The following is a 15,416-nucleotide window of genomic DNA, read 5'->3' on the forward strand; positions in this document are numbered from 1 at the left end:
CTGGAGGGTATGATACTAAGTGAAATAAGTCAGTCAGAGACCATATGTTTTTACTCACATGTGGATCTTGAGAAACTTAACAGAAGACCATGGGGGAGGGGAAGGGGGAAAAAGTTCAGAGAAGGAGGGAGGCAAACCATAAGCGACTCTTAAACTGAGACAAACTGAGGGTTGGTGGGGTGTGGCAGAGAGGGGAAAGTGGGTGATGGGCACATGTTGGGATGAGCACTAGGTGTTGTATGGAAACCAATTTGACAATAAATTATATTTTAAAAAAATACAAAGTTAAAGCAGATAAGAGATTACTTTCTTTCGAGGAGAAAGGCTGGGAGGACAAAGAGTGGAAAAGGGGACTGTTTCTCATTTGATATTAACAGTAACATATACTATTGTAACATATATTATAAAATGTAATACATTCTAACTTAGCTGATATGTTTGCAAGTAATAAAGTAAATCTGTCCTCCCGGTTTTCCTGCACAACCTTGAACAGACCCTCCTCCTTCAGTTAATCTATAAAATGAGAAGGTTGAAGAAAATGATCACTAGCTAACTTCCACAATACCTGGAAACAGTTTATTCTCCTTCTTTCCATAGGCAGATCAAGTAACCTAACCAGGGTTCACTATCTTGCAAACACAAGCCACCAGTCAAAGAATTGTGTAAAAATAGCAGAATTCATCTAAACAGATTCCTCAGCATTATTCCAAAAAGAAAGTATCTACCCTAATTATAGACATAAAGAATATCAGCATTGTATAGGTTAGGAAATACACTGTTGTTGGTTTTTTGTTTTTGTTTTTTTTTTTTTTTAATTTTTTTAATGTTTTATTTATTTCCAGGAGAGAGAGAGAGACAGCGTGAGCAGGGGAGGGTCAGAGAGAGAGGGAGTCACAGACTGAAATAGGCTCCAGGCTCTGAGCTGGCAGTCAGCACAGAGCCCGACACGGGGCTCGAACCCGAACCGCGAGATCATGACCTGAGCGAAAGTCGGACGCTTAACCGACTAAGCCACCCAGGCGCCCCACTGTTGTTGGTTTTTTTGGTCATAACTTTGGAAAGCTGTTCATTTTACAAATAAAAGGCAATACACCAATAACCTCGTGCACACACCTGAAATCATTCAAAAAGACTTTCATCTATTTCTTCAATAAGTATATACCATGCATCTATAATGGGCCCAGAACTACAATATATACTATTACAAACAAGACAGATCTAAGCTCTACTTCCCATTGAGTTTACAAAATATATACTATGGAATAAGAACTAATATAAGGTAAGTGCAGTGTTAAAAGAACACATAGAACTTGGTAGTAAAGGGTGGGAAATGGGGGAGGGAGGAAGCAGACAGTGAGGGAAGATTTTCTGGAGGAAAGAACATCTAAACAGATATGGATCAAGAATAGAAATTAATCCTGAGGAAGGAGGGAGAAAAGAAAAAAGGGGAATAATATGTTCAGAAAATAAAAGGCAAGAGAGCATGCTTTGGAGTGGTGGTTAGAGAGGAGCAAAGTAAGAGAACAAAAATAATAAGAGTTCAAAATACCCTTAGTGTGCAGTGCAATAACAAATCAAGCAGGGGTGAGGAAAGCAGAGGTTCATGTTGTTCTCTAAAGGTTACAAACAAAAACTCAAAAAGGGTAAAGATTCATTTCAAGGCCCTTCCTCTTTTGGGGAAACCATACAAAAGTCACCCTGACATAAATGAAAGCTCTAAGTGAGAACAATGTTCTATAAAAATTGTCACTACTGGATTCCTTTAGTTCAATATCTAGCGTCTACAAGTCCTAAGCACCTCAAAATTAGTAAAGAAGTAAAACCATCCGGTTTATTTCCTGATTCTTAAAGCCTATGCCAAACAGCACAATTTCTTTACATAATGTAACTGGTAATTCTAGAGAAACATCACAAACTAAATGACAGCACATTCCTAACCTTAAAGTATTAAATTGTTCATGTTCAAACAAACCTTAAAAGCAAGCAAGTCAAACAAGTCGAAATAATCTGATAGAAAATCTTAGACTATTGCAGCATTTCCCAACTTGCATTTGGCATGTCTTTAACAAGAATTTTATCCACACCTTAATTCCAGCTATGTAATCAAACTCTGGAAGAAACCATAACAACATGACAGGAAAACACAGGGGATGATTTATGATCACATGCTAGGTAGGCTAGTCTCAATTACAAGGATCTTGTCAGTAAATTTACATTTAATAAACAGCAGAATGTATCCTATACTTATTTAAATTTAAGTCAGGCCTGTAAACATAAAGTACATATAAAAATTATAAAATGTTATTAATATACATATAATCAGACAATGCTTTACAATGACATTAAGAATAAAAAGAAAACAGACTTAAAGTAACCAATATAAAACAGATGACAAAATCAAAGGAGTATTCACAACTCCATAGTTAATGAGGATACTAAGCAAGTCTACTGCAAATGGCTTCATGGGTTAATGTAGGGGTGTCAATCATGTATACACAGAAAGACTAGGCAATACACATTAAGTTGGAAGGTAATGTAAATAAACACACATAACAACAGCCACCTTAGAGAGCCCAAGTCTCAGTAGCAATGGAAAACAAATATAAAAATAGAATAAAATAACATAAGCAAGGTTCTGAATGTATAAAATTGGTCTGGAGCTAGCACCATTTATTTATTCATTCTTACCAAATATTTCCTAAGGGCCTACCACATACCAGGTACTGAGAGAGCAGTGACCTAAACAGACAAAATTCCTGTCCTCATGAAGTTTATACCTGTGGTGAAAAGGGGAGGCAGGAAATAAATAAAGCAAAATATTTAGAATATCACGTGGTGATAAGTACTGTGGAAAAAACTGAGAAAGTGGGGTTAAGGAGTCCTGTGAAGAGGGTGTAGTTATTTTAAATAAGAGGGCCAAGAATGGCTTCAATGAGGTGACCACTGCAACAGAATGAAGATTCTACCAGACATGAGAAACTGTCTTTGCCATTCTCACAGAAAAATGTTATGCTCTATTCTACTATCCAATCATCTCTACCCCAATTCTAGTGACCGACTAGGTGGTTGCCTGATTACAAGTAAGTGATGCAAAACAACCTCACCACATTCCTAAGGGTTTGTTTCAGAGACTGGGTGAAATACAAAATTTGTCAAAAGCATCTGGCAACAGGGCCCCAGCTTCAGGACTATTTGAGGTACATTCCCATATAATCTACATCACGGGTGGGCAAATTACAGCCAGGAGGTCCAATCCAGCCCACTGTTTCTGAGCCACATTAACCTGTTTACATATTAAGTATGGATACTTTTGCACTATAATGGCAGATGTGAAAAGGTGTGACAGAGACCACATTACCCTGCAAAGCCTAAAGTATTTACTATTCAGCCCTTTACAGAAACTGTGATGATACTTGGTCTAGATCATCATGATCATCACCACCACCACCACTACCACCCCTTCATAGTAAGACCACTGTCAGGGCCATCTTCATGAGCACATGACCAATGTAGTCACACAGAATCCTGCCTCAAAAAGGCCCCATGCTTGGGGTTTAATGCTCTGTGGTCACCTTCTTAAAATTCTTAATAATTTCATCTTTGAATCAGAGTTTTATAAGTGAACTCCAATGGGAAAACAGAGCATGTGCCAGGGGCTTAGTACCTTGGCTCATAAGCAGTCCACCTCCCAAGGAAGAATTCTCAGTCAGCTGAACCTTCTGGTTCAGCTTGACCTCCCCACCTTTACCCCATGAGCAGAAGTATAGCAAGGCTCTGGCCAGCCCCATCCCAGGCTGGCATCACCATGACATTCACAGGCAAACCAGCAAGGTCTTCTCCTCTTGCTGATTCAAGTATGGAGCAAGTCCTAGCATGGAGGATGCAATCCTTGGGAGTTGTCCATCTGCTGTGGGTTGAGACAGCAGACCTACAGAAAGGGACTGTCCCGGGCCAAGACTCCACATTTTCATTTGGCATTGGACCTTGCAAATCATGTAGCTAGACCTCACTGTTTCCATAAAACAAAAACTATAAACTGAAGTTGTGAAAGTTCCATTGTTCAATCAAATTCATAAAATTACTACTGTTTACCCCGTTTCACTCTGAGCCAACCTCCTTCATCTTGCTCTAGCCATACAATTTTCTTATTTCTTAAACAAATTCATTTCCACCAGAGGCCACAACCACACTTGAAATACTCATCAACTAGAAAAGTTCAATCAATTCTCACCCTGTCATACCTTCAGAGTGGATAAAGTTCTCTATTATCCTGATTTCAATCAACTGAGGGGTCAAACCAACTGGTGTGACATCTCCAAAGATGGTCACCACTAATTTCTTACCTCCTTATAAATGCATGCCTCTCCTCCACTAAAAGATGGAATTTATTTCCTCTCCCTTTGAATCTGGGCTGGACCTATGACTGCTTTAACCTTTAACACACAAGAGAACTGAAATTAGTCAGTCAACAATATCAGCTGGGCTCCCAATCAATAGTCAGAATTGACTGCTAGCCAAGTGAGTGAACTATGTTCAACCCAAATAAGCCATAAAATGGCTGCAGCCCCTGCTAACATCACATGGAGCAGAAGATAATGTGATCAGAGCCAACCCATGGGATCCTAAAACGTAATAAAATGCTTGTGTATGCAGCAGTTTGTTATAAAACAATATAAAATGAAAACAAAATCTGAATACCAGGTCTATCACAGCGGGGCCTATTAATTAACCTCTTTATGTCTCATTTTTTCTCATGTGCAAAGTGAGGATTATGACATTATTTCATAGAAGTGGTCCAAGGATTAATTGTACCCATTTTCTATCCCGGGGTCAGTGAATGCTTTCCATTCACTGGAAATACTTAAGTAATAGTATATACTTAAGTAGTATAGTAAATAGTAGAATAGTAAATACTTAAGTAGCCCTGCTTCAAATATTCAATTCTGCCACTGTAAATGAATAGACATGGATGTGTTACAGTAAAACTTTATTTAAAAAACAGTACTTGGAACATAGTTTGCTGATCCCTGCTTTATATTTTGAATGTGATTTGAGTTACCAGGTGTATGCATTTGTCACAACTCATTCAATAAGCCACATAAGATTTGTGCATTTCACTGTATGTTAATTTTATCCTCAAAGAAAGAGAACCATGAAATAACAAACTCTAAGCTAATGATAAGCACGTCATTTGCAGTGAGTTACACTGGTATCTGCAAGTTTGAAAGCGTCAAAAAAAAAAAAAAAAAGGGACTGACAGGTATACAACACAAAAAATAAACTGTTGGCAACTACAGACCCTACCATTGGTATTTGGTATATGGGGGTTAACGGTATAATTTTTCAACATTTCTATATATGTATTTGAAAGTTTTAATATTAAATGTGGGGAAAGGGGAATTCAATAAATTTTTGAGCAAAGAAATGAAAATCCAATTTAGGTTCTACAACTATGACTCACACGGTGCAAAAGACACTCTGAAGGATGGTCAGATGAAGGAAGAAAGTAGTAAGCAAGCTATTACAATAGATGCCATAGAAAGTATTAACATTTAAGGAGTTAAGTACAAAATGAAATCACAAAGAGAAGTCAGAGAAGTAAAGAGTAGTAAGCTGGGGCACCTGGGTGGTTCAGTCAGTTAAGCATCCGACTTCAGCTCAAGGCATGATCTCACGGTTCGTGGGTTCGAGCCCTGTGTCAGGCTCTATGCTGACAACTAGCTCAGAGACTGGAGCCTATCTTCAGATTCTGTATCTTCCTCTCTCTCTCCCTCCCTCCCCTGCTCACGCTGTCTGTCTGTCTCTCTCTCTCTTTCTCTCTCAAAAATAAATAAAAATTAAAAAAAAATAGTAAGCTTCTTCCTCTCAGGAATAAGAAACGAGTTTCAAAGAGAAAATTCCCAGGGTCAATGTAATAGAAATCAAGGAAGATGAGAACTGAAAAATATCTACCGGATTAAGCAATGGGCAACTCTGATGATGTAAAAGTGGTGTGGTTAAGAATATAAACCAGATAAAGAATCCTGATAAATTCAAAGGAAACAAACAATTAAGGACCAAAGGAACAGAGCTGAGCCAAGAAAAGAAGGCAAAACTAGACAGCAACATAAGGTAAAAGACTGCAATATTTCTTCAGCATGGAAAACAAAAGTAAATGACTACACCTAAAAACTCCCATGTATTATCTCATCCAGAACATGTGCTATTGGGTATGGCAGTCCGCCATGGGCCTAAGTGTCTCTGCACAGTCTTGCTGAGTGTGAAAGTCTGCACAACTTATCTATTTCCTGGTACTGAGTGGATTCTTGTAATTAAGTCACCTAGGCAACAAAGAAGGTCAAGGTTACCAGAACACACAACTATACTGGAGGGGGAGGTGAACTAGCTTTTTTGTTGCTTGCTACAATGTTGCTGCTTGCTGAAGTGCTAAGAGCTAGGTCCTGAGTTCCTCTGCTGTGACCCACTAAGTGCATCTATCTAGACCCATCACTTTAATGGGACATGGGTGCAAGGAAAATGTACCCAAATATGCTGACATTCATGCAGCTCGCTGTGCTATGAGTAATAATACTATTTGTTTCTGATCTGGGAGTCTCCTGTTTTCCGGTACTAACCATGAACCATTAAACATTAACAAATAAATGTCTTAAACAGTAAATAGGATAAAATCAAATCTTAAAACTTTTCACAGTACTTGAGGGGGCAACAAAGAAGTAGTTGCTATTCCTGCTGCTGTTTACAAAAAGATACAAAAGTGGTCACAAACAAAAACATATATAACATTTCATAGTTTATATACCTTATGTTATTCATAGTATTTATTTACCATGTAACAATTTCTATTGCATCTTTTACATATATTACAACGTATTATTCTCATAATAATCCTTATGAGGTAAGTACTGATACGACAGAACTGAGGCTTCAAAATGCTAAATAAATTAACTAAGGTAAGGGCTCACAAACTGTAAACAGCACAACCTAAAGTTCAGATGACTTTAAAACATGTTTGCTTTTTAGGGGCGCCTGGGTGGCTCAGTAGGTTGAGCGTCAGACTTCAGCTCAGGTCATGATCTCATGGTTCATGGGTTCGAGCCCCCAGTCCGGCTCTGTGCTGACAGCTAGCTCAGAGCCTGAAGCCTGCTTCAGATTCTGTGTCTCCCTCTCTCTGTGACCCTCCCCTGCTTACACACTCTCTCTCTGTCTCTCTCTCTCTCTCTCAGAAATAAAAACATTTTTAAAAATTTAAAACATGTTTGTTTTTTTAGTCATCAACAGTTAATCCCTTCCCTGCTTTAGCAAGGACAACTCTAATTCTCCAGATACAAGACCAGACTAGATCTTTACAGTATGAATACTTCAATAGGTTCACAAAAAACTAACATTTTGGAAATGTTAATCTTAAATTATTCTTTAAAAATCTGTGATCAAAATTTAGGAACAGATAGGTTAAACAAATCTAAACCACTGTCTTTACTGCAGAATTTCTCATGGTTTTAATATGCAAATACATGTTTTAACATGCTAATATATACCACAAATCTTCTAAGACCATCTATTACCATCATTCTGGAAAAATTTGGGAAACTCCTGCTACAATCAACAGTGCCAACTTAACCTGTATACAGAACATCTTTGAAACCTCAGTAGTCAGCTTGGTATAGGTACATAATCCTTTAAAATAGAAAACATCAAAGTTAGAAATGTAGCCAAACAGCTCCAAGCCAAGTGAACTACATAGTTGGGCACCATTGCTCATTTTTTACCAAACAAAACTTAATTTCCGATAACACAAAGAAACCACATAGCACACCTAGCTTTTGCTAAAATTAGAAGGGTAACAATTCAGGCTTTTTGTAGCTCTACATTATTATCCACTGCTTTACTTAACAAAATTCAGAACCCTATAACAACCAAAGGGAAGAAAATATCACAGAAAAAGCAGTTTCCACATTAAACGTGTACATTGATTAATGGTCGTGAGTCATTCTGATGGTCACCACCACTAACTTTCCAATATGGAAAGCTAAATTTTAACTCTATCAATAAGTGATAAATTAACATTACAGACTATTTTACCCCTAAGCATATCTGCCTGTCTCCTACTTAGCTCTTAACATTCAACACTTGAAATTATTTATTGCTCAATAATTTATTAATCAATCCAGAGTTTTCAAAGAAAACCTGAGCTAAAGACAGGCACACAGCAGTTGTGTTCATCATATAATCCAGAGCTGCAGATGTTTCCCCAAAGAGTCTACTAGACAATTCAGCTGCTTCTTCCGAACACCTATAGTTATTTATCAAGCCATTCTCAATAAAACCCAGAGTTATACTAGACAGATGAAATAGCTATGCAATTACAAACCAACAGGAATTAAAATCCAAATTTAAACTGTAATTCTCAAACATTTTGCCTTACAAGGAAAATAACTGATATCCTACCATGAATAGTATCTTTACAAGAACCAGTTTTTTGCCCTCGGCTCTGAAGGAATGCTTCTACCCATTCAGTCCATTTCAAAGTCTATGTAGGACATAACTCTGGGTGGTGGGAGGGGGGGTTGGGAGGGGAAATTCAATAAAGTGATATTGTCCATTTATTGTGAAAGGAGTTGTAGGGATAAAGAAAAAAAAAATCTTAAAACTGGGTGAGTAAATTTCAATACATTAATGTTAGGATTTTTTTTTCCCAGTAATAATTAAGTCACTGGTTCATAATTACTGAAAGCAAATGTGACAAATTATTTTACGGCACAGCTACATCAATTAAAAATGTTTTGAGGGGCACCTGGGTGGCTCAGTCAGGTAAGCATCCAACTTCGGCTCAGGTCATGATATACAGTCCGTGGGTTCGAGCCCCAAGTGGGGCTCTGTGCTGACAGCTCAGAGCCTGGGGCCTGCTTCAGATTCTGTCTCCCTCTCTCTCTGCCCCTCCCCCGCTCACTCTCTGTCTCTGTCTCTCAAAATAAAATAAAGACCAAAAAAATGTTTTGAGTAGTGACTTGTGTACGAGAATATGGCTGATTCTCATAAGCAAAACCCCAAAGAGAAAGAATTCAAATTAGCTAATGCCATTAAGAGAATAAACAGAAATAAGAAAGATTAGAAAAAAGACACTGGAAAGAGTATTCAATATTTACTGCATTTTATTTTAGCTAACATCTGCAAAAACAAGAATGTCTTTTTAAGAAAATTACCAAGGGGTGTGTCTTGGTGGCTTAGTAGGTTAAGCATCCCACCACTTTGGCTCCGGTCATGATCTCATGGTTTATGAGTTTGAGCCCTGCGTCAGGCTCTGTGCTGGCAGCTTAGAGCCTGGAGCCTGTTTCACACTGTCTCTCTCTCTCTCTCTCTCTCTCTGCCCCTCCCCTGCTCATGCTCAGTCTCTCGATCTCTCGATCTCTCTCTCTCAAAAGTATAAACATTAAAAAAAAAAATGAAAAGAAAAATGCCTTCCATAGTGGCAACAATATTTTCTAAACCGTTCTAAAAATACTGATATTTTCACAAAATGTAATATAGATCATTTGAAGGTTTACAGGACGTAAACCGGATGAAATGGAAGCATCATGAGTTTATATCTTAGAAAAATCCAAAACTGCACACATTGGAAGTTCTTTTTTCAATAGCCTTCATATTTTGTCAAAATCCACTTACTGTTAGAAATTCTTTGTAATGATAGGAATTCTTTGTTCATAACTAAGTCTCACATTTGCAAATATATATTTGAGAGGTGAAATCTGCACTAATATATCTACATCTGCAAAACTTCACAAACAGCACTATTAATTACACCATCAATGCTACATAGTAATGTTTTCCTATTCTTCCTTAGTGAAAAGGTTTAATTACCACATGAAAGTTTGTAACATGCTATCTAACTACTACAAAAGAGTCAACTATAGCTGAGCCCATTTTTTAAAGAGGGTTTAGAACAGAAATCTCCAAGACGCTACCAGAATTCAAACTACAGGAAAAACTACATTAGAGAAACTGACACTGAAAATATACAGGAACACTTTTCACAACATACAAAGATTTATGTGGTTGAACTGGAAAACCTTGTATTTAATGAAAAATAATTTTTCAAACAAGATTTTCATTTTTCCTAGCAAAACTTCTTTCCTCTCCTGCCCCACCGCTCCCCTCCCCCCCCAAAAGTGAGGATAGAAATAAAGTCTTAACACTAACAAAATGGAAAAGGACAAAATGACAAGGTTAACCAGAGCTGAGACACAAGATCAGCACCACCATTCTCCATTGTTACACAATTTGTCAACCCACATTTTTCACCGAATCCACATCCCACCTTACATTGTGCTTACATCTCCTCCACCCCCCCCCCCGCTCCATGTTTGACGGCGATCCTCTCCCCAGCACATTTCCAGCAGACAATCCACTGGAAATGTCTCAGAAGTGACTGGATCAGGAAATAAGGAAATGATCAAGACGGTGAGAAGTAAAACAAATAGAAGTTTGAGGAAGGGGGGCGAAGGGTATCTTACAGCGGAACATAGGGTGCGGGTGAGGGGTAGGGCGGTAGAGAGGAAAGGATCTCGAAAGAGTCAGAGGCAAACTCCACAAGGAAAGGCGTTAAGGGAGGAAAAAAAAAAAAGAATTAGGCAGTTTTTAGCCGGAGGAAGGGGATTCCCGGGCCCAGGGCGGGAGGCGGTCCCGGGGTCCCAGGCCGCGCAGAAGGCCGGGGCGGGGGGCGCAGGAACTCACCACCTGGTAGCGACCAGTCCCCGGCTGGTGATGATCCATCCTGCCCGGCTCGGGATCCGGCTTCCGAGCCGGCGGGTCCCCTCGGTGCTCGGACCCCTCGTCCACCCCCGTTGACGACGTCCTCGCCGCAGCGCCCCTTCCGCCGCTGTTTCTGCCGCCGCGGTCTCCCGGCCGGGCCGCTTCACTTCCTGTAGCTCCCGCAGCAGCCGCGGAAACCTCCGCGTCGGCCGCCGCGCGGTGAAGCTCCGGAACGCCGCGCGAGCTACTGAGCATGCTCGCAGTGGTCGCGCATGCTCGTTGGGTCTTCCGGCGTCCGGTTCGCGTCGCGAGCTGGGGGATTTGGCTGGGTGGGAGGAGATGGAAAAGTAAGACAAGTCCGGGGAACTGTCTAGTTTGTCAGCTTGTCAGGAGTGGGCGGTGGCAAAAGGGACGGAAAAAAAACATCACCGTCCTTGATAGGCCTTTTCTATTGGACGGGTTTCGGCGCAGGCACAGGCGGTACACCATCACACCACGCAGACACAGGAAGAAGGGAACGAATTCCTAGAACACCTCAGGATGGGTCACCCATTTATTTACCCAACACTTCCTCTTAGTGCTCACCCAGGCCAGGACAATGTAGGGAGATCCGTCTCTAAGACGTTCCTAAAACGCTCATTCAAAATCATTAGGTAAAGGAAATCTTTTTAAATACTGTTTTGTACCCCTCTTGGTAGTATGAGATTGAACAACCTAACAGGGACTCTTGAACCACACTCTCTTTATTTTTTTTTAAATGTTTTATTTATTTCTAGGAGAGAGAGAGAGTCACAGACTGAAACAGGCTCCAGGCTCTGAGCTGGCAGTCAGCGCAGAGCCCGACGCGGGGCTCGAACCCACGAACCGAGAGATCATGACCTAAGGGAAAGTCCGACGCTTAACCGACTAAGCCACCCAGGCGCCCCTTGAACCACACTCTCATATCGCGCCAAGGAAGGAGGCCTCTGAGCCCTAGGTTACTGGAAGGATACAAGAAAACAAGGAAGTAAAATAGGACGATTTTGTCATCGTACTTGAATACTGACGAAGGATATAACAGTAAGAAATCACTTGGTTTGCAACATTGTTAAGACAGTCTTAGGGTCCGATTAGGCACACGTGACCTACTATATGAGGGTATCTCCCAAAGGCCACAAAGCATGTTTTACTAGCGGGTAGAAGAGTATGATGGGACAAAGTAAAGTACCTCTTAACCTCCTTTCTGTACCCCGAAAACTATGATCCCACTTAATCTGGTCCAGCTATCTCTTTTACTTTACTCCCTTTCTGAATTTCCAAAGGAGAGTCCTGTAATGAAAAAGGCCACTGAATGAGCCTGATCCAACTAGTTAAAATAGAAAAAATACATAAAAACAAACTCATTGAGAAATCATCAACTAAAAAAATTTAAGCCTTCTTGATAGTTTTATTGAAAGCATTGACCAGTGCTTTCTATTTTTACCATCTTCACACATCTAGTGAATAGATGAATAGGCTAACGTTAAAAGGAGGCAATAATATACTTAAATGTCTTTAAACTTGTTTTCTTTTATATAAATTCATGTATTTTAGATTCGAAGACAATAAACAGAACATTTTATTATATTACTGTACAAGAGGTCACCGCAATTTCACCCCAAATGATATCACACAGTATTTAAACAGATAGCAAAATGAAATTAAGAGTCCTACATCACTTGGTCTGTACTGTTCCTTTAGAACCTAATTTTATATGTGCTTGTGTTTTCATTAATCATTTATGTGCCCATTTGTTGTTTTTCAAATAGACGACTGCTCTGGGCAGAGGCCATTTTTTACACCTAGCACATCCAGAACAGTACTGAGAACATAATGGTGAAAAACAAAAACCAAAAACCAAAACCTGTCATCCTGAATTCTGTTAAAGCACCAGATTCTTTCAATTTTACCCTACTCCTCAGTTTTGTGAGCATTTTGCTAATCTAGATAGCAGATGACAAAATTCAACAGAAAGCATTTTTTTTTCAGTGAAGAAGACGAAGAGAAAAAGAGGAAAGAAGTAAAATAACAGCTAATGGATATTAAGCCTTTCCCAAGCCAGGGGCTGCATGTGTTCTGTCATTTTATCCTCACAGGAGCTCTATGATGTAGGCACGACTATAATCCTTGTTTAACACATCAGGAAGCTAAGGCACCAAGAGGTTCAGGAACTTGTCCAAAGCCAAATCATTAGCAAGTGGTCACACACTCCAGTCTCCACTGTATTAAGCATAAAATACACCCCCCCCATAGTGATGTATCACAAAGAGCCAATCTGACTTTCTTAAATCCCACCTTCTTGATTTATATGAAATAAATGATGCTTTCTCATCATTCCAAAAAGAGCCACTCTGAGCTCCTTTTGCCCATTGCACAACTAAGTCAGTGCGGCCTGTAATAGGCCATCACGAGTGGAAGCCCTGCATTGTCCCACTGGGAGCATGAAATGGTAGAAACGATATTCTTACCATCTTAGAAGCTTTTAACAACATCCAATATATTCAGTCCCTAATGTTTTGGTGGTGACAACTCTAATTACCTAGGGAATTGTTGGTCATGCACCACTATATAATCTACTGCAAGTGTAAATTTAGAATGTTAACGCACTTCACAAACACCTCTTGTTCTGGCCTAATCAGTTTTCATCTTCAAATACTCAGCCACCCAAAATTTTACTAGTGCCACACTGCAGTACTGGGGCAGATACGGAGATAAAGTGCCTGGATTCCCTGTCAAGAAAATATTCTGTGACCAGTTGCAAGGAGTGTGACTAAGCAACAACCTCCAGCTGTTTTGTCCAGTTGTCAATTTTCAACCTGCGGTTGTATTATTTTCAGGATGGCATCTGACCATTGACTGGTGGTGGTCAGTCAAATGGAGCCCCTTTTGCCTGACACTGACCCTTTTAAGGGACAATCTTTTCTTCCAAACTCCCTGCTAAACTGGCAGAGACTTTATTGACTTTGTAGTATGTTGTGAGGACTCTCCCTGCCCAATTCTTTTTTTTTTCACAGATGTTAATTCCCAATAATTCTCTTGTACTCATAACTTCAAATCAACACCTGCTTCCTAGAGAACCCAAACTAGACAAGTGCCAAGATGTAAAGTGATAAAACATGGTTAATATCAAAATTTTGTGAAGTGACAACTGTCCTTTCACATTAATTGATGTTTCATCCCCAGATGAATCCCCAGTACCCTCCATCATTACCATTTTCTCATGCAGACATAAGGTATCTACAGTCTTCCCAGCAAGAGTGACTTTGAAGTTCTGTAGAGTGGTGATGCTATCAAGTCATAGGGACCCCTTTTCCTGGGACATACTTCCCACTGGGAATTCCTCCTACCTTCCCAGAGGCAGAGCCATTCCCTTCAGGGGTAAACTGATTTCTTATCATCCTCCATACTCTCCTCCTAGTTCAAACCAGATATGCCAAACTGCATATAAATGTGCCAGGACTCTTTGTTGATATTTCAACAGTTAAAGAGCAGTGGACAGATATGCCCTTGCCAGCAGATGGCTTTCTACACAGGCCTAAATCACAGGTAGGCAAATGCTCCAATTTTCCTTACTTCTTGACTCTTATTTTTTTTACCACTTCCCCTACAACATAGAACATACAACATACAACATAGAACTACTCCTCAAGTAGCTGCTAATGGTTAGTGTGACTGTAGATCCTAATAGTTAATTGCATTTGGAATGTGTACAATTTTGTATATTTACCTAGTGATGGAAAAGAGGTATAATTCCATTCTGTCTGAAGATTTCTATCTTTACCTAAAAAATTCACTAGCCATTATTTTCGGCACACTAAATTCTAAAGTAGATTTTAAAAAATACAAGTAACTATTGTTTGTCATTTTGGTAAATGAAAATGAGCATAATTAATACTCCAAACTTTTATCTCTATGACCATGTACGTGGATCTTTTAAGCAGCTTGGAGGCTTGAACCTCGAATTAGCTTTACATAGTGTCCTTATTTAACTGGTTGTGAGTTTCCTGTCATCTGTTCCCTCTCTAATTTAAGAGAGGAAATCTGAGTGAGCAATTTGACAATCAGGTATCTGCTTCCTCTCTCTCTATTCTCATACACTATGTTGAACATCAATATAGGGAGATATAGGAAGAATCTAAAATACAGCTAATGGTTTTTTGTTGTTGTTGTTTTTTTTTTTTAACCTGTCAGGACTCAACCTAAGAGAAAGAACCAATAGAAGATATATATGAAGAGATTTATTGGGCAGAATTGGCTTAAACTGTTGTGAGGGCTGGCTAAGCATCCAAAATCCATAGTACAGGCAACTGGAACTCTAGAAGAGTTCTAGAAGCTGCTTTCTACAGCTAGAATTTCTTCTACCTCAGGGAAGCCTTGCTTTTGCTCTTGACCTTTCAGCAGATTAAATCAAGCCCTCCCAGATTATAGAAGATAATCTCCTTAAAGTCAACTGATTTTGGACTTTGATCATAATATCTAGAAGACATCATCACAGCAATGCCTAGATTAGTATTTGAGCTAATTAATTGGAGCTATAACCTAACCAAGTTGACACAGAAAATTGACTATCTCATGTTTATTTAAATACTACAAGCTGAAACTGTCTCTATAAAATAAAGGATAAAGATAGAGAGAAACAGAAGAGAGGGAGA

General features: G+C 39.4%; 1 protein-coding gene across 1 annotated transcript in view; it reads right to left on the minus strand.

Annotated features, from left to right (window-relative positions):
* The window catches only part of NDFIP2 (Nedd4 family interacting protein 2), a 63,678-nt gene extending 52,635 nt beyond the window's left edge, over positions 1 to 11,043 (minus strand). Inside the window, exon 1 of the mRNA XM_039255455.1 lies at positions 10,729 to 11,043. Coding sequence (XP_039111386.1) covers positions 10,729 to 11,001 — 273 coding nt within the window. The 5' untranslated portion in view covers positions 11,002 to 11,043. The remainder of the gene's footprint in view (positions 1 to 10,728) is intronic.
* Between the last annotated feature and the right edge of the window lie 4,373 nt (positions 11,044 to 15,416).

This window comes from Hyaena hyaena, unplaced genomic scaffold (genome assembly GCF_003009895.1).
Source record: "Hyaena hyaena isolate Hyena2069 unplaced genomic scaffold, ASM300989v1 scaffold_527, whole genome shotgun sequence".
NCBI lineage: Eukaryota > Metazoa > Chordata > Mammalia > Carnivora > Hyaenidae > Hyaena > Hyaena hyaena.